Genomic DNA, 19,925 nt, shown 5'->3' on the forward strand with positions numbered 1-19,925 from the left:
TTGTTATGGGAAGTTACAAGCTTGGCATAATACAAAACATCAGACGGATCCCAGGAAGTCTGGTGCGGCTATCACACTTCCAAGGCCGCACCGGCCTGAGGGAGTACTGGCAGGAAGAACAGCGGGGGGGAAGATACATGGGCCATCAGGCCTGGCGCCTGAGACCAGAAGGTGTGAACTGCTTTTACGAGTTCACTGATAACACCGCAGGTGATGGAAAGCAGAGACACAAAGACAGAGACCCTCACAGGATGCCCCTAACAAAATGCCCTCTGAACAAAGCTGCTCTGCAACATCTTTTGAAAACTAGGAATGAGAGAGCTCTTCAGACCTCCACCTGCAAGCCGTCCCTGCAGTTGGTGCACAGAAGAGCTCTACTAGCCTTCCTCTGGCCCTGGATTGGCTCTGGATCCTTATTTTGCACATGACAATTTATGTTCCTGAATCATGTCAGAAATAGAGTGTTGTGACATCCACTAAGAGATAATTCCTCACCCCAAGTCTTTGGATTGACCTCTTCTCCTGAGGGTCAGAATCCAGCCCCGGAGACCCCAATTGAATGACTGCTCACTGTACCTCCAGGACTGGATGTTTCTTTCTTTTTCTCCCTGCAGGTTGCTAGGGCATGATGCCAAAGGTTATAGTTAGATATACAGAACAATCTCACCATGTTGTGTTCCAAGTTGGCCACTGTAGCAGTAGGACTGCCAACTAGGGTTGCCAACCTACAGGTGATGCTGGAGATCTCCTGGGATTACAACTGATCTCCAGGCAGCAGAGATTAGTTGACCTGGGGAAAATGACTACTTTGGGAGGTGGACTCTATGGCATTATACCTCATTGAAGTCTCTCCACTCTCCAAAACCAATCCTTCTCAGGCTCCACCTCCAAAATATCCAGGTATTTCCCAACCTGGAGCTGGCAACACTGCTGCCAACTGATTCAAGACGTTTTAGTCTGTTAAATATCTGCCTTATAAACAATAATTTAAACTTAACAAATGATCACATTACCAAAATTTATTACAATTATCTTTTGAGATATTGGAGGAACAACAGTGAGAACTTAAAAGGTAAGTTACGCTTGCCATAGGTACTCTACGCCTTAAACCAAATAACTCTTCAGTGGAGGACATTTGTACATTCATCCGAGATGCAATTGTTGAGCTGAAGTAGGGGAGTTCCCCCCATGAAGGAAGCATTCGCTTTAAAACAGGCATATGGAAACTAAGAGACTCTGCCTGTTTCAAAGCAGTGGACTAACCACTAAACCACAGAGCTGTACTGAGTTGGCCATTCTATAATAATCTCTACAGGTTGTCAGTCCTCTGACAGAACAGAAATCAGAAGTTTGTTTATTCCAGGTGTCAAGTGAAAACCTTGTATCCCAGCCAAAGATCACTCATGTTATCTTTTAAGATTTTTATTTAAAATCAATCTAATCACTCTTGAAATGGTTAAATATGAAAGAATCACAATGATGTAAAAAATACATACATATGTCGAAGAAATCAGAAACAGAAAAACATACATGTCATCTCTTACTTTATCTATCTTAAAAAGATAACATATAACATCTAAGATTCTCACCAAAGCACAATGAGACAGTCTCATTCAACCCACATCTGAGAGATTCAGGGGTCTATTGGGTGTGGCTACCTTATATAGGACCGGTTATATGAAAGTCACAGGACCCTATTAGAACCATTTAATTCATCTCCTCTGCATGCATGATGAAAGTACCTCTGAGTTTAGAATTCCCTTTCCCATAGAAATACATGTTTCAATACACTGCTCTGTTCTTCATATTGTAAGATTTAGTCTTGGTCGTGAAACTACATACATTATCTTTTTCAACAATGCTGCTGAAATGGAAATAAATTATTAGACCTGCTTTGTTCAATTAACGGTCTGGGGTCTGTGACAACGTGATAAGCAACTCTCCAATGGACAGTGTATGAATTAGTCCTCCATGTTCACAAACCAGATAGAGGGCTGGTTGGTTGGTGAGAATTGGCTCTGGTGGGTGGAGGTTTGTGGGTAGTTGATCACCACTGGAGAGACCCAGCTCCTGATCTCCTCTCAGCCATAAGGTTCACTGGGTGACTGGCTCAGTCGCTCTCTCACACCCTAGATCTAAGCTTCTTAAACTGTGGGTCACGACCCCATATGAGGTTGCGTAACTGAATGTGGGGGTTGTTAAAAATTTGGCAACAGTAAATGGTAAAATTATATGTATTCCAAAGAATTGTTTAAAATAAATTTCTTTATGATTTATTATCAGTAAATGTTTGATTTGTATACCTATTTTATATACCTATATACCCGGGGTCATGTAAAAATGTCTTGAGCGAAAAGGGGTTGTGAGTGGAAAAAGTTTAAGAAGCCCTGCCCTAGTCTACCTCACAGGGTTGTTGTGAGGGTGAAATGGAGGCAGGAAATTCCACGTACACTGCCCTGAGCTCCTTAGAGGAAAGGCAAGGATCAAAATAGAATAGATTGATAGATACTTCCACTTAGGGTGTGCAGGAAGGAGGTTAAATCGATCAGGGATGCCCTGTGATTTTCTTTCTTGGTTCCTTTTGTGATTTTTAGGGCAATGGCTTTGTCAGACAAGCCTTCTTCCAGCCTAAGTATCCCTCCTCCAACTTAGAAGGCTCTTCTGCCTTGGAGAGTTGGGTACAGATGACCAGATGTTACCAAGTCACTACCAGATGCTGCAATCCTTGAGTGAAGAACATACACTGGGAATCAGCTCTTTATGAATGTAGCAATGAGCAGATTTTTATCCTTTTGTTCCGTGGGGTTGAACATATACATATACAACTGACAAGTCACAGCTGACTTATGATGGCCCCATAGGGTTTTCAAGGCAACAGGCGTTCAGAGGTGGTTTGCCATTGGCGGCCTCCATGTCACAGCCCTGGTATTCCTTGGAGGTCTCCCATCCAGATACTTGCCAGGGTCGAGGCTGAGAGTGTGTTTCTGGCCCAGGGTCACCCAGCAAGTTTCCATGGCAGAGTGAGGATTTTAACCTGGGCTTCCCAGATCCTAGTCCAACACCTTAACCACTACAATATGCTGGCTCTCAAACATACACATATCGACACATGAAGCTGCCTTATACTGAATCATACTTTTGGTCCATCAAGGCCAGTCTTGTCTGCTCAGACTGGCAGTGGCTCTCCAGTGTTTCAGGTGGAGGTCTTTCACATCACTTGCTACCTGATCCTCTTAACTGCAGATGCCGGGGGCAGAACCTGGGACCTTCTGCATGCCAAGCACATGCTCTACCACTGAGCCACAGCCCCTCCCCGCAGGTTCCATGGGGTCCCTTCTGTTGCATATTCGACTCTGCTGGCTAAAATTAGTTTGGAAATTGACGCATGTGGAAATCTACTGCAGTTCTCAGCTTGCATCTTTTTCTTTTTACAGACCACATTAAGGCAAAAAACACCGATCAATTCAGGTCAGACAGGAATCTTGAGGTCATTGTCCAATGGCATCAAGAATCCTTTTGCACTGTGATTTAAGCCATGTTCCTATATCAACAAGAGCACGGGCAACCTGAAAGGAAAACAAGAGATACCAACGGGACTCTGTGGCAAACTGCATGTGGGAAGTTGTCTGAACAATGTCCAGAAATCAACGACGGAAGAAAGGTGAATTGCTGATGTATCCGTACTGATGTGGAAGGAAGGCTTGGTCTTTTGGGATCCCAAAAGCTGGGAAGAAATATGGAAGGGAAGGATCTCCTCTGCATCCCTTCTGCAATCATCTGTCACAGTCTGAATGGGAAATGCTTGCATTATAAGGCAGGGAGGACCGAGGGAAGGTCGGCAGCCACTTGGCATCTTGTGCCCGGTGAACTTTCTAAAGCTGTTCTCCTTGTGGTCCTTTCTTTTCACCCCTTATCAACGACACGATCAGCACCCTTAACCTCACTGGGCCGTTTCCCTGACTTCATCATTGGAAGAAGCTTTTGCCCTCTTGTCCATGGGGTGGAGACCAGCTTCTGCCGCAGGACCCACAATGGAGTCAGTTCACCATGTAATCCACATAGAATTGTCCAGCTCATGTGCACCCTGCAAGGCCACTTGGGAGGGGCAGCTGACCAGGGATGACCCAAAGGGTACAAACAGAGGATTCCTAAGGCTCCCAACACCCCGTTGAATCCCATGATCCCGGCCGGGAGGCACAAATCTATTTAAAGGGCCCCCCGCGCACCCTCATGGAAGCCCCATGAAGGCGAGGGGGGGAGCCCCGAATCTGCTGAATTTATTCGCCGAACCCCCAAAGTCGGCGAATTCGGTTCCCCCTTTTCCCTCCTTTTTTGAGTTCGGTTCGTCCCGAACAGAAAAACAGCCGAATTGGGGGAAATTCGGCTGTTTTTCAGTTCAGGACGAACCGAATCAACAGCCCTACAGCTGGTTCCTAACAAGCTGTGGAATTCAGTCCAGAAGATCATCTCTTTGAGCTTCCTGGTTCTCTGGCTGATTTGTTGCCCAGGTTTCAAGGGCGCAACGGGTTCTTCAGGGCTGACTGGTGGCCCAAGAAGCATGAATGACTATTTGGTGCATCACAAATACAGAGATCCCACTGTTATCTCCATGGCCCCCTGGCTGTCCCATCTGTCCCCTGCTGGCTGGCTATCTGCCATCCTTCCTCCCTCCAGATTTAGCTGGACGGAGACTCAGCTATGATCATCAAGCCCCACCCCTAACAAGCAGGATGGGGCGGAGCTTTCTGAAGATAGCTGAGTCGATCTCTAGTTAGAGGGGAGCGGACAAGAAAGGCTGAGAGCAGCTACAGGGGGAAGCTGTCTAAAATGCAAAGCTCCATCTCTAGACCTTCCCTTGACCAAGCAGTGGTGCCGGGGCGGGGGGGGGGGAGGAATGCCACCACCGCTCCAGTCCAGGATCCCCTTACCATGGTGATGAGGCTTCCTCCTCCAGGTTCCTGCCACCCCTGTGAGGTCCAGTCTCTCCCTCTGGAGCCCACCCTGGACTCAAGCTGCGGCAGGAAAGACAGCAAGAGGCTCCTTCCACCTGTGTGCTGTCCTTCATCTCCTCAGGGTGGATTGGGAGGTGGTTCATTTGGGGTGGCCCCTGCTGTTCGTGCCTGTACAAGACCCATATACTGTACTGCATGTTCTCCCCTTGTCCCATACTGTCCCATTTCACCCAGTTCTTTCATTGGTACAATGCTGGTATGTCCTTTTGAGGAATGCTATGGATGGAGCATCGCTGCCCAAAGTGCACAGCCTGCCTGGTAGGGTTGCCAACCTCCAGGTGGCACCTGGAGACCTGCCACTATTACAGTTGATCTCCAGACCACAGAGATCAGTTCCCATGGAGAAAAGGACTGCTTTGGAGGGTGGAGTCTACGGCATTACACCTTGCTGAGGTCCTTCCCCTCCCTAAACCTCTCCCTCCTCAGGCTCCATCCCCAAAGTCTCCAAGTATTTCCCAGCCCAGAGCAGGCAACCCTACTGCCCGGGTGAGACCCTTCTCCCAGACATTCACACTTGCCCTACTTCCCTTGAACCTTCTGGCCCATTTCTCTGTGATTTGTCAGTCTGGCTGTGGTGGCTGCTAAGGCATACCTGAGAGCAGTTACGCACCGCAGAGCCATAACCAGAAAGGCCCGGCATCCCCTCCTGAGCCCACTTGCCTTGAGCCTGTCCGCTGGAACTGCAGAAAAGGGACCGCCAAAATACTTTAGAACGGCCTCGTGAAGTGGGAAATCCTTAATGCCGGCAATTGGTTTAAAACCATGTAATGTCTGAAATGTTGATTAAAAAAAAAATTTAAATGTCCTTGTCAATCAGCCCAGAGCTTTTGCATTCATTGCCCAGAACACTGGAATCAGGAGCAGATTAACTTCTTACTGAATAATTGCAGAGAAAATATTCTACCAACACTAGGGTTGCCATCTCTGAGTTGGGAAATACCTGGAGATTTGGGAGTGGAGCTTGGGGAGGGTGGGGTTTGGGGAGGAGTGTGACCTCAGCAGGATAGAGTGCCATAGAGTCCATGCTCCAAAGCAGCCATTTTATCCAGGGGAACTGATCATGGTCATCTGGATATCAACTGTAATAGCGGGAGATCTCCAGGTGCCACCTGGAGATTGGCAACTCTGACCAACACATTTCCTCTCTTACCTATGCAAGTAAAAATACTGGAGACTCACTATTTTTAGAAACAACGAATGCTGAATGCTTAGGTAAGGAGGCCAAAATATCACTACACCTTTTGATCATGTTTACTCCTAGGCAAGGCACTTTGAGCATGCTAAGAACATAAGAAAGGCCCTGCTGGATCAGACCAAGGCCCATCAAGTCCAGAAGTCTGTTCACACAGTGGCCAACCAGGTGCCTCTAGGAAGCCCGCAAGAAAGACGACTGCAGCAGCACCATCCTGCCTGCGTTCCACAGAACCCAATATAACAGGCCTGCTCCTCTGATCCTGGAGAGAATAGGGCTCAGCAGGGCTCTCTAACTACATGGAGATGTCAAGCCTGGCATTGCAGACAGAGGATGAGACTGGTCACGGACCCCAAGGAAACCCCTAATTTATGCTGGTAGCTTTGGTTCTTGGGGGTACATCTCCAAAGGTCAGGTGCAAATTTAGTGCTGTGCTGTTTGAGGAAATGTGGTCATTTCAGCCGCAAACATGTGCTTAGCTTCAAAAGCCAAAGACAGGAATGCCAGTTCAGATCTTGAACATTTATTGCCCAAAGGGGGGGGGGTCAGGATTTATCCATGCACAATAAAAGGTGGGGGCAACTCTGAAAGGCCCACACCCACGGGGCCCTGTGTAGTTGCCTATCTGTGCTCTGGCAAGTTTCTCTGCCCCAGGAAGGCCATTAGGTTCAAGTAATTGCTCTTTAAGCGGCTGCTTGTTTTGTTGTTGTTCCTTCTGGAGGGAACCAGATTTGGGAATTTATTTTTAGCCCCCAAACAAGGTATGAAGTTGACACCAGTTACAATTTGCACTTCCTCCCAAAGCCAAGGTGACTTGTAAGTCAGGTAACATTAGGGTTGCCAACCTCCAGGTACTAGCTGGAGATCTCTCGCTATTACAACTGATCTCCAGCTGATACAGATCAGTTCCCCTGGAGAAAATGGCCACTTGGGCCATTGGACTCTATGGCATTGAAGTCTCTCCCCTCCCCAAACCCCGCCCTCCTCAGGTTCCACCCCCAAAATCTCCAGGTATTTCCCAACCCAGAGCTGGCAACCCTAGGTAACATCCTTGGCTGTGGTGTGGATTGCCGGCTAGCCTTGTTTCGATGGCTCTGAATGTGAAGACTGGGGGCGGGGTGGGGGACGGGTCACAGACGCAAGAACCAGGCTACGGAGAGGATCCCATAGAGTTAGAGGGTGGTGGAAGCCATCTTAAAGGACCACCTAGGCTACTGGTCTAATGCCTTTCCAGGCCCGGGACCATCCTTAGCGCCCAGGGGACAGCACGGGACCCACTGAGCTGCAAGCATATGACAGGAAGGCATGTGCCATCAGAGTCACATGACAGAAAGAAGAGGTGCCAAAGCTGAGGCCTCACTGTGAAGTTTGAGTTCTTCCGCGCAAGAGTGCACGGACTGGGGGGAGTGGGTATAAGAGAGCCAAGCGGGCCTGGAGAAGAGAAAGAAGACAAAGGAGAGCGTTTCGGAGGAGGGGCCCGGCTGCTAAACTTGCCTGAGATTAACGAAATCCTCTCCACCACTGAGTGACCTCATCTCAGCTCACCATTCTGCTGAACTAGGGTTGCCTTCTCCAGGTTGGGAAATACCTGGAGATTTTTGGGGTGGAGACTGAGGAGGGGAGGGTTTGAAGAGGGGAGGGACTTCAGTGGGTTATACTGCCATAGACTCCAACTGCCAAAGCAGCCATTTTCTCCAGGTGAACTGATCCCTGTTGCCTGGAGATCAGTTGTAATCCCAGGAGATCTCCAGCCAACACCTGGAGGTTGGCAATCCTATGCTGAACCTATCGGTATGCATGCAAAGAAAGGCAGGCTCTTGCTCTCGACACTTGTGCACGTGTGATGCAGAGCCTTCCAAAATGCAGCGAAACCAACATGGATGCTCTGTGGGGGCTCCCTGACCCACCAGAGGGTCCTGAAGTTCACTAATCTAGTCTGCCCACTCACTCCTACATGGAGGTCCAGTGGACCCTTCACATTTCCACAGGGGAGCTTTAAAGGAGCTCAGGAGGATGGAGGCGACATTTAAAAGCCTTGCTTTTAGGCTTGCACAAGATTAAATTGCAAAAAAAGGGGGGGAATAGCATGGAGGTCATGAGTTGTTGTTATCTTTTAATGTGTCACCAAGACTGCCAACTAGACCAGAAAAGGTGTCCCCTTGAATAGAGGATCCATATGCAGAAATCCACAAATGCAGCTTTCCATGGCATGAGCTAAATAATATCATCTGAAAACTGGTACAGATTAAACTATATTCAAGGAACAAGTTTAAAGTTGGCAACCCTATTGAAAAGGTAGGGCCAAAGCAGACCTTTCAATCTTATCCTGATTCTGCTGTGTTTCCAGGAATCTCAAACTTGGCCTTTAATCACTTCCTTACATCAAAATCGAAAACAACACTTGAGCCTGTAACAAAAATGCCTGTAAGAAAAATGAACCAGGGACATGCATACATGCACACCTAGAGGAGCCGAGTTATTCCAAGGAGCTGTGCTCTCATCTCCTGCAGGTGCATTTGGCTTAATTGACAGGTTGATTATTTCTTAGGTTTCCTAAAGCATTTTTAAGCGCTCTTGATGAAACTAACCAGGATGCAGATAATGTTGTGTAGCAGTTAGAGTGCAGGACTAGAATTTGGGATTCCCAGATTTGAATCCCCACTCTGCAATGGGATCTTGTTGGGTGACTTTGGGCCAGTCACATACCCTGAGCCTAATCTCCCTCAGAGAGCCAGCATGGGGTAGTGCTTAAGGTGTCAGACTAGGACCTGGGAATCCCAAGTTTGAATCCCCACTCTGCCAGGGACACTTGCTTGGGCCAGTCACACACTCCCAGCACGTATTTGGATGGGAGACCTCCAAGAATACCAGGGGTGTATGTGGAGGCAGACAATGGAAAACCACCTCTGAATGTCTCTTGCCTTGAAAACCCTACAGGGTCACCAAAAGCCAGCTGTTACTTGAAAAAACCAAAATCTCCCTCAAAGGGTTGTTGTGAGGATCAAATAGAGAGGAGAACAATGTAATCTTCTTCAGGGGCCCACTGGGGTATAAATGAAGAAAACAAATAAAAAACAGATGCTGAAGCTGTGTATCCAAAAGAGTTCTATTCTAGACCAGCCCAAATATGTACATGCAACTACGTTAGGCAGTCAACTGCTTCAGGTTTGCAAAGCTCTGCCCAGAAGGCCTCTGGTTTTCTGGAAAGGAACTTTTTTCTTGTGTACCTTGAGCTGCTTTGTAAATGAGAATGCATTTCCACATTGCTCTCCTGTTGCCCTCTTCTCCTGTTTTCTTTTGGAAATCTGCTTCTACTGCCCTATCAGAGCACAAAGCTAGAGGAAGGGGAAACCCAGCTTAATGCATTTTTCATGACTCTTGTAGTCATTTATCATATCAGCCTAAAGCTTTTCTGTCGGGAACAGGCAAAGCTGGGCTCCCTTCCGTCACTGGGCAGGAGCCATTCACACCCCACTCCCTTTTGGTCAACTCCCCTTGTGCCTTCCAGCTGCCCAGACACACCTTCCCGGCAACCAACTGCATACGACCCGCATGCAACTGTAGGAGCAGGGAAGGTCAGGCTGCCCCCCCCACACACACACACACACTTCCAAAGAACCACAAAAAGCATTTTCACACATTATTAGAGTTGCCAACCTCCAGGTGGTGGCTGGAAATCTCCCAGTATTACAACTGATCCCCAGGCAACAGAGATCAGTTTCCCTGGAGAAAATGGCTGCTTTGGAGGGTGGACTCTATGGCATTATATACCAATGAGGTCCCTCTCTTCCCCAAACTCTGCCTTCCCCGGGCTCCACCCCCATAATCTCCAGGTATTTCTCAACCCAGAGTTGGCCAGCCCTACACATTATGCGCAACAGTACACTGCCTGATGGATCCAGAATGGGCCCCCAGAAGAAGGTACCTGTTACAGCCATATGTTCAACTGTGTGCTTGTCACATGAATAGGGTTGCCAGCTCTGGGGTGGGAAATACCTGGAGATTTTGGGGGTGGAGCCTGAGGAGGGCAGGGTTTGGAGAGGGGAGGGACTTTCATGCCATAGAGTCCAATTACCAAAGCAGCCATTTTATCCAGGAGCACTGATAGCTGTCGCCTGGAGATCAGTTGTACTAGCAGATCTCCAGCCACCACCTGGAGATTGGCAACCCTACACACAAATGAAATCCCCTACTCCCCAGGAAAAAAAATATTTTGGCCATCAAGTCACAGCTAACTTATGGCGGCAACCCTGTAGGATTTTCAAGGCAAGAGATGTTTGGAGGTGGTTTGCCATTGCCTGCCTCAATACCAGGTCACGCCCCTGGTATTCCTTGGAGGTCTCCCATCCAAATACTAACCAGAGGGTGTGTGACTGGCCCGAGGTCCCCCAGCAAGCTTCCATGGTGCGAGTGGGGATTTGAACCTGGGTTTCTCAGGTCCCAGCCCGACACCTTAACCACTACAGCATGCTGGCTCTCTCTCTCACACACACACACACATATTGTTGTGATCATAGATCAGCCAGGATTGACACACAGGCAGAATTAGCAGCACATCAAAATACAATAAAATTTCAAAGCCACATAATAGGCTGACTTCAATAGTACAGACACAATGAATGAATAAAGAAGACTTAACCACCTGCTTCCTTGTTAAACATCCAAGGTGCAAAATTTGGCCACCTTGAAAGTGGTCTTGTTAGAACAATCTGAACAAATCTACGGTTTCTGGAAAACAACAACAACAACACAACTGATTTTAATTTTAACTATGAAATCACATTAATCAAATGTATATATTTATTAAAAAGTGAGGATTGATGAACCTACACAAGACATTCAAAATGATAACAGAGATCCAGGGATGTTGCCAAACAGTGCCTCAAGAAAAAAAGGGTTCTGCATGGCTCACAGAAGTAAGCCAGATTACGCAGGACAGCAGGTGTTGTCCTCTCCCACAGATCAGCAGCTCATTTCAACGGAGAGGAGGAAAATCCTTCCTAAACCCAACACTCTGCACATAAGCAAAATCTAGACCGCCCCACAGTTTCTAAACAGAAATGTGACAGGCTCAACCAGGGTCATACCAACCTCAGCTGGAAGGGGGTGGGTCCCTTCCTCACACACCCGGGCCACTAAGAACACACCAGAATAGAAATCACATAGCATACCTCAACTGTCTCTTCAACCTGGTAACAAATCTTTCACCGTATGGCCATTCTAGGATGACTCTTCGAAGACATCAGTAGCTCTAATATTCAAAGTAGACCAAAAACTCCTTGCATGTAATACCTTTAGTAGGACGAATCCAATGACATGTAAGCAGTGAGTAAGCTTTCGAGTTCCCCAGAACTCTTCATTGAGCCAGATGGTCTTTAGAACTACAGGCAACTGCCAGCATTAAAGTTTCCAATTGTTTCAAAAACTAAAAGGCTACTTAGAGAGGTCAGGGAACAATTACCTTGAATTACAGAAAGGGGAGAAATCATGGATGCCTCTGAGAATATATGGAGTGCCTGTTCCCCCCTCCTCTTTATAATATTCCCATTTTGGAGGTTTTCAGAGGAAAACTGGAGATGTCTTATTTAAGCAAGCCTGTCAAATGAGGATCGGACTAGATGACTCTGTGGGATATACTTAATGCTATGATTCCATTGCCAGGATGTTCTCCGGCATCTCAGGTGTTCATCGAATGTGAGGTCCCTGTAAAGCCACCTTTTCCTCTCCCCTTTTTGTCATAAGAACAAACGAAGAGCACTGCTGGATCAGACCATCTAGTCCAGCCCTTGAGTGACTGATGAGATGCCCACAACAAGGGCCTAGAAGCCACGCATCCCTCCATTGCTTCCTCCTAGCAACGAGCTTCCAGGAGATCCCATGGAATGTGTCGAATCCCTTTTAGTGGCCATCTCCACATTACAAGAACACTGGAAGAGTCCTGCTGGATCAGACCAGTGGTCCATCTAGTCCAGCATCTTGTTTCACACAGGGGCCAACCAGTTGCCCTGGGGCAACATCCTGGGGCAGTGAGTTCCACATGGGTCAAAAAGTAGGAACAAAGGGTAGGGACCTCAAGATCCAGAGGCAGGGGCCAAGGGTTACACATCCAAAATGACATTCCACTAATAGCAGAGCCTTCCTCCAGCAGAAGCAGCATGCTCTATCTGAGGACACTCCTTATAAGGAATGAAGGCTCTGTCCTCAGTGGGACAGAACCTTTAGGCTCAGCCCTATCGGATTTGTAACATTGGTCCTATCTTGAGGCAGGAGGAAGCGATGCTGCAGATGCATTGCTGCACATGTGCCAGATGTGGGATAGGACAGACAGTTGAGAAATTAGAGAAATGTGATGTATGTTTCAGCCAAGTTAGCCACTGGTTTAAGGAAAGGCCCCTCAAGGTCTTGGATGTGGGAACACCCCTCAGGAACATTCCTAAACAGGCCTCCTCAGAAGAAAGCCCAATTTTATATCAGTGCTCTTAGTATTGCAGCCTCAGAGAGGAATGCTAAACAGGTCTACTCAGAAGCCTAAGTGGGTCATAGAATCATAGAGTTGGAAGGGACCACCAGGGTCATCTAGTCCAACCCCCTTGCACAATGCAGGAAATTCATAACACCCTCCCCCCACACACCCCCAGTGACCCCCTACTCCATGCCCAGAAGATGGTCAAGATGCCCTCCCTCTCATCGTCTGCCTAAGGACACAGAATCAGCATTGCTGACAGATGGCCATCTAGCCTCTGCTTAAAAACCTCCAGGGAAGGAGAGCTCACCACCTCCCGAGGAAGCCTGTCCCACGGAGGAACCGCTCTAACTGTTAGAAAGCTCGTCCTAATGTCTAGACGGAAACTCTTTTGATTTAATTTCAACTGTTCAATGGGGCTTACTCCCAGGACAGTCTGCCCTGCCATGTCTCTGATCTGCAGTTTGCCGCAGCACAATTCTGGCATCAGCTTGCTTCCTGAACCTGTCATCTTATCCTGCCTCCTGGAAATGACTTTTTCTGGTCTCTGTTTTGACCCAAACACAGTCTAGGCTCATCCTCCCTGTTTGAGGTCACATCTTTAGCCAGGTCTGTGTTTTTGCACTCTCAAATGGGCCGCTGAAGCTGGAGGCAAAGCCCTTCCTAGCCATTCCCCTCCCAGCATGACGGCCGCCTGTCCTGATGCTTCTTTCTTGGCTTTTCCTCATAAAAAGTTGTACCGATTGAGGCAGCTGCTTTAAAGCGGAGGAATGCAATTGTGTCATATTTGTGTCATTTATTCAGGATTGGGGCAGCTGCAGTCACCAGATCTAGAATAGTAAACGACGAATTGTTGCAGAGCTGAGCTCTTGCAAAGCCATCCTTTTGGATCTAGCAGTTCAGCCTTTGCACAGCTGATCTTCCTGCCTTGACAATTCACTGTTAATCTGCAAGGCTACTTGCAATCTCGATTCCGGTTACTCTTCTAATATCCCTTTCAGGCAGGGCACGGTTACTGACATTTTTGTTCGGATCAGAAATGTTTAATAACATTTTGGGTTGCCTCAGGGCATCAGCAGAGGGGAGGTAGAAAACCAAGATATGTTGGATCTAAGGCCAGGTTTCTCTCAGTGGAATCCCTCCTGGCTAGTTTGATTGCCAGCCACCTAGCTTAATGACGAATGAATGGGGAAAATAACTACCAGCTGACACATCAGGTACCTTCACTGAAACTGATCAGTGTCACTAGAAACTACAAAGTGAAAAGAAACATGGTAGGAAGAGACATAATTCCTTATGGTACCAGTTTCCCACACAAATACATGAAATATTTGGAGCTATCTTTATGCTTTTGTTCAGTCTGATGTTCTACACAGTTTAAGAAGCTTTATTTTTTGCCTCCGTCTCTCCCCTTCTCCAAAATTCCAAGCAAGATGAGAAACCTTCACGTCTCCCCCCACACGCAAGTATTGTCATTCCATTCTTAATATCATACTTCTAAACAAAAATCCATAATCTGGATGGTACTGCCTAACCAAGAAACCTCAGATTAGGTTGCTGGAATACAGTTATCACTTTAAATCCAGGGATCCAAAGCAGAACTGTGACTTCACTGTAGAATGTAAAGAATTGAGGTGAGAATGTTCTGTTTTTTAAAGGGAAAAGACTGAAGGGCTTTCTCACATCTGGATTGAAAAAGCCCTGCCCACTGTCATATATTTTTGATCTACAACAGCCCCATCCCATGCTGAAATCAAAGAGAACTAAGCTGCACATTAAATATTGCCATATATTTGCATTAATGCATATCACATAGTTCAATGTTTGTTAACAGCGCAATCCTATGCAGAATTACTCCAGTCTAAGCCTATTGAAATGAATGGATTTAGTAACTCTCTTTAGGATTGCACTGTAAATCACCAACCTCAACAAGGCCTGAACTGCTACTCTGTATTACAGCTATGGATCAATATTTTTTCCAACCTACCCTGTCTGTAGGCAGTTTTAATTTTCACACAGCCAATCTCTTGCAAAACGTATTTGTTCTGAAGGTGGAGATCAGCTCTTGCAAGAAACTCTTTTTTGGGGTCTCGCAGTTCAGCTCTTTGTAAAGTGCTGAGGAAACCTTGCAAGATGATGGAGCAAAAAGTCAGAATCAACTGACATGAACCCACTGAGCCAGAAAGGAAGCCAGTGGCAAAGACTGAGAAAATACCCAACAAGATTACAGTAAGAAGACGGATCTAGAGCACACGCGCTCACACCCCTCTACTCAGGACAAATTATGCTTGGTTCAGCTACACATCCATACCTCCACTGAAGCACACTTTTGCCTTTCAATGGCCAGCCAACTTCTAATTATTATGGCGTTTTCTCCCCAGAGCCCATAACAGCACCAACGTAGTCCTTAATTCAGATGGTTATATATAAATGTTACAGTAGCTGCTGACCATTTTTTTAAAATCCTCTGCAGATCCCCAGTTTTGTTCTCCTAAAGTATCCTGCATACAGGTCCCAGTGGAATTCTATAGATTATCTACCTGGTTTTGAAACTGGAACTTAACTCTTTTTGTGTGTGTAGGCATTCAAGATACGCTGGGAGCTTTATCTGGCTGGGCTGTTCTAAGGATAAGTAAAGACAATTTTGGGGAGGCAAAATGAAAAGAAGGAAATTAATCTTATATTTCTCTATCCAACCAGGAGGATTGGTATTGCAATGTCAAGATGCCACTTTATGTCTCAAAACTGGTTTAATTTTAATCCAGGTCAGAAGGCTTGTTTTGGTTGAAAAGCTCAACAGGACTGAGACAGACACCCTGGGTAACGACATCCAGCAATCTGAGAAATGGCTCTCAAGACAAACCCTCCACATTTAACAACACTTTAAATTCTGACAGTCAGAGGTGCCTTGTTTTCAGAGTCTCCATATGAACACTGCAAGAAGCCGATTTTATCAAAGTAGGGCAAAGAGAGAATTGACTAATCTGAACGAAGTGATCTCAAATGGGAGATATATCCTGGCTTTATTCCCTATTTATGACTCATGAACAATTTGGAAAGGAAAACAACTTGTTTTTGTTATGATTTAAGTCTCCCTATCACTCCCACAATATCAGGATAAAACAACAATAATATTATTGCATTTTTGTAAATTTAGAAACGCTAAATATGTATCCTTCCAATTTATGATAATTACTAGGGGGCTTTAAGCAGAGTTTTACGTTGCAAAATATCCTGTTTCAAAATGTGAGCTGGTTTCCATGCTTCAGCCCTAGCCCTCATTTTTTTGTGTGTCTGCTTAGAAGGGACAAGAAATTAATAATATAAAAACAGTGGCTAGAATGCGACATATTTAAGCCCTTCTCGGAGAAATGTAACTCTTATGGTTCCCAAATGTAACTGTTATGGTTCCCAATTCTATTTTATTTAAATGTTTTCCACCACATGGATTTCATTGTAAAAACAAACCAAGAACGAAACTGACCAAAACATTTAATTATTAAATTCTGATACCTTCAGATTATCCCAAGGTAAATTTAGCATTACTGAAAATGGTTTTCCCTTTATAAGATAAATCTTTGACCAATTTTTTCGCTATCTTTGTTTTGTTTTAATGCACACTAGAAAGCAAGGCACAAGAGAGCTGCTTCTACTGGGAGAGAAAAATGCTTTGAGGGTTGTTGTTTGTGTGTGTGTGTGTGTGTGTGTGTGTGTGTGTGTGTGTGTGCGTGTGCAAGTAGGGAACCAAAATTCTTGCAATTATCCAAAACCTCATTAAATTAGAATGTTTAGTATCCTCAGTTTTAGTTAATGCTGCTGACTTTATAACCAAATATTTCACAAGAAGGAACCTGTGTGGCAAAGCCGGACACATTCTTCTATTCCGAGCTAGGACTCATGAAGAGAGGGGAAGGATGACCACATTACTGCAAGTGAAAAGGCGCATCTGAGGAATGTCCTTTCTAGCAGCCGTGGCAATATTCCCTTGCAAAAGGCAAAAAAATACTTATACGCAATGGACCCCAAAGATACCTTCTGTGCACCCATCCTTTGACCTGCCTTTACACCCTAACTGCCCAGCAATTAAAAGTAATATCCCAAGATGTTGTTTTGACAGTAGTAATTGCTGAGGCTGAGAAGCTGGTTCTCAAACCACGTTAAAAAAAACCCAAAACATACCTACTCACTACCCTCCCAGAAGACAAACAAGATGCCATCATTGTGAAACTTTTGCATTAATTACCCCAAAGTGAGAGCATCAAATCCAGGAATCCAAGTGAAGCACTAAGAGAGAATAATGTGAACACGCAAGAACAGGATGGAAATGAATGAAGAAGTTGCCCCGAAAGTTTGAGATGGGGGGAAACAGAGTCTTACCACCAAATAGGATAACCTGCTAAGACCTCTGCGTCACCGATGAGGAAAGCTAAAATTAATCCAAGCAGGTGGTAATCCATTAGTCCAGACTTGGTGTCAGGGAGAAGACCGCTCTCCGTGAAGTTTGCAGAAAAAACATTTAAGGACAACAAGGAAAAAAACCCACAGGTCCTTTCCACCCCCACCCCCACCCCCCCTCATGTGCTCGCACACCCAGAAGAGCCCCAGAAACTCTCCTGAAGTGGAAAATGACTTTATGCGTTGTTAGAAATGCACCTCAGGGAAGCTTTTCCCCCCACCCCACCCCTATGATCGACTCAAAGCTTCTATTAGAAAGTGCTGGGCTTTGGGGATGTCAGGAGGCAGCCAATGGGATCGCATGGCCCTAAGGTAAGGGTTGCGTCTATAGTTCAGGACTGTCAATCATTCCAACTCTCTCTCTCTCTCCCCCCACCCAACTTTATTCCACCCGCTTGTTGGGGAAGGGAACAGACAAACCTTGAAAGAGAGTTTTCCAGCCTAACATGATTTGTGCTCCTTTAAAAAAAATCTCCAAGAGATGCGTGACACACGACCCATCTGGCGTGGCTTGATAAGGCAAGGCTCTTGCCAGGTAAGACAGTGGGGGCGGGGGCGAAGGGGAGAAGGAAATACTCTCTCGAATTCTGAATTTCATATCAGAGCACAGAAGCAACTGGCTGGGTCAGCTGTGTTGGCAGAAGCCAAGCATGAATTCACGGCACACTTCAGGTGCACTTTAAGGCACCAACAGTCAGATCTATACACAGACAATTTAGAGATTATTCCCCACTCTGTCTCAAGGGTTTAGGTCAGAACAGGTCAAAATACCTCATACTGCACACAACTCTTGGCTACTGTTATGCATTATATATATGCATATATAATCAGTAAGGGTTTCCTACATCTTTTTGGAAGGTGGGGAGCCTGCCACATCTTAGGACAGGGGAGGCTGGGGATTTGGTCTGCCTTTTGGGAAACTCTGGAACTTTTTCATATGAAATGTCAACCACTTTTGCAGGCTTCTTCATACTATTTGCCTGCTTGTCTGCCTGTTGTTAAGGCGGGACTGAAGGCAGAAGACAGCCATGCTGGATTCCTGATCCTGGATCTGGCCTGTGGAGGTTTAACATTGAAATTATGCATGCCGGAATTGCCAAAACCAACTTGAAGCACTGGTGAAAAGTGCCTCCATTTTGCACGTTGCAGTTTTAATGGGTACACAATACAGACATGCATTAGGAATCCCCTGGGAGTTCTTCTGCACAATTACACCAAAGGAGGCAAGGGGGATTCTGGGCTGTACCACTTGAGACTGCAGGTGGGAGACTCCATTTTTGAAATGATCCCCCCACATTAAAACAAAACAGAACAAAAATAGAAGATCAGGGAGAGGGTTCAGCTAAACATTTGCAAGGTTATTACATATAGCAGCTTGGTGTGTGGGTGGGTGGGTGGGTGCAATGTAAAGGTGCATTTTTTACAAATCAGCCCACCCCCAGCCTGCATTCTGAAGTTGCAGAGGATAACCCACCACTCTGTTCAGTTGAAGGTAGAACCTTCTTCCCGCCCAAGGAGCTTTCCTGTGGGGGAAGAGTCTGTTCCTATGAAGGAAGGCTCCATACTTCGCAGAGCAGCATGGTAGGACACAGCCCCTAACAGTCCAGATCAGCAGACCTTGTTCTGAACAATGCTCAGAATGACTCTCTACTCATGATATTTTGAAACTTGGATCTTTTAGCACACATCCCGTCTCATAGCCACGGGGTCAACCTGGAATGTGTTTCTATGGAGTATATAAGGTATTTTTTTAAAGCAGTGTGAACTCACATTACACTGCAAAGAGGCCCTTAGCAGGTGGAGTTGTGCTCATGTGCTGAGTCTGGCTGATGGCCGTATTTGACAACCCTCCCTTCACTACAAGGGGTAGACAACCATGCGGCGTTGTGTGTAGACAGCGGCTACAGTTTCTTGTGTGGCTCGCTTGCAAGAGCTACCGCCAGCTCTTTGCTCGACATGCATCTTTTGGCCATGCGCTTGTTGCTCTCTGCCTGGACAGCATCTGGGTGGACCGGTGAACCGGGAGGAGCAGCAGGCTCAAAGTCACCCCAGGGGGCTGCAACAATATGACCCTTCACAGGTCCCTTCAGACTTGCTTGGAAATCCCTGGGATTGTACACCACCTTTCCCAAAGCCATCATGGTAGAGCAGAAGTTTGAAATTTGAGGTCCCAGACATGCTGGCTTATAAATGACAACGGCAACAAAGAACTTCAGTGACACGGAAGGAATAAGGAACACTTTGGAATTTCAAAAGTCACAATCTCTTTGAATGAAAAAAAGGCAAGTTGAAATGAAACCTTTCAGTTGGATCCTGTGTCTCTGTTCCACTAGAGGAGGTGCTTTAGTCTGGTGGAAGCCACCTTCATCTTGCAAGTGAGGAAGGCTCCTTCCGTTAGGTCTGTGGATCTAATCCATAGTCTACTGCAAGAAATCCGGAACCTTTTGCTACCCCAGGGGCACGGACCATCTGGGCTCCCTCACAACCCACTGGCTCCCTCACAACCTTGTGTTGACCCCCCCACTCCGGTTGCATTCAAAATGGGGGGATTTAAAGTGTGTCAGAAAGGTGGCTTTGCCTTCTCCTTGCTAATGAATCCAGAACACAGGGTAGGGGTAACCATCTCCACTTAATGAACATGGTCCAGCCACGCGTGACCCATTTTCTATCCAAAGGGGGAAATGCTTACAGCTTTCTGGTGCCTGAAATGACTCAAATGCCCGTACTTGGGCCTACCTTAACTCTGTAAGGGTGTGACAATCAGCCGCCTCTTCATTATGCCCAATGAAGTGTTCTGTGCCAT

The 19,925-nt window shown here is 46.4% G+C and overlaps 1 protein-coding gene across 1 annotated transcript in view; it reads right to left on the reverse strand.

Moving 5' to 3' along the window:
* Positions 1-17,199, reverse strand: part of WNT3 (Wnt family member 3) — a 37,254-nt gene extending 20,055 nt beyond the window's left edge. The window contains exon 1 of the mRNA XM_056863213.1: positions 17,045-17,199. Coding sequence (XP_056719191.1) covers positions 17,045-17,124 — 80 coding nt within the window. The 5' untranslated portion in view covers positions 17,125-17,199. The remainder of the gene's footprint in view (positions 1-17,044) is intronic.
* Positions 17,200-19,925: the final 2,726 nt, after the last annotated feature.

This window comes from Euleptes europaea, chromosome 18 (assembly GCF_029931775.1).
Source record: "Euleptes europaea isolate rEulEur1 chromosome 18, rEulEur1.hap1, whole genome shotgun sequence".
Taxonomy (NCBI): Eukaryota; Metazoa; Chordata; class Lepidosauria; order Squamata; family Sphaerodactylidae; genus Euleptes; species Euleptes europaea.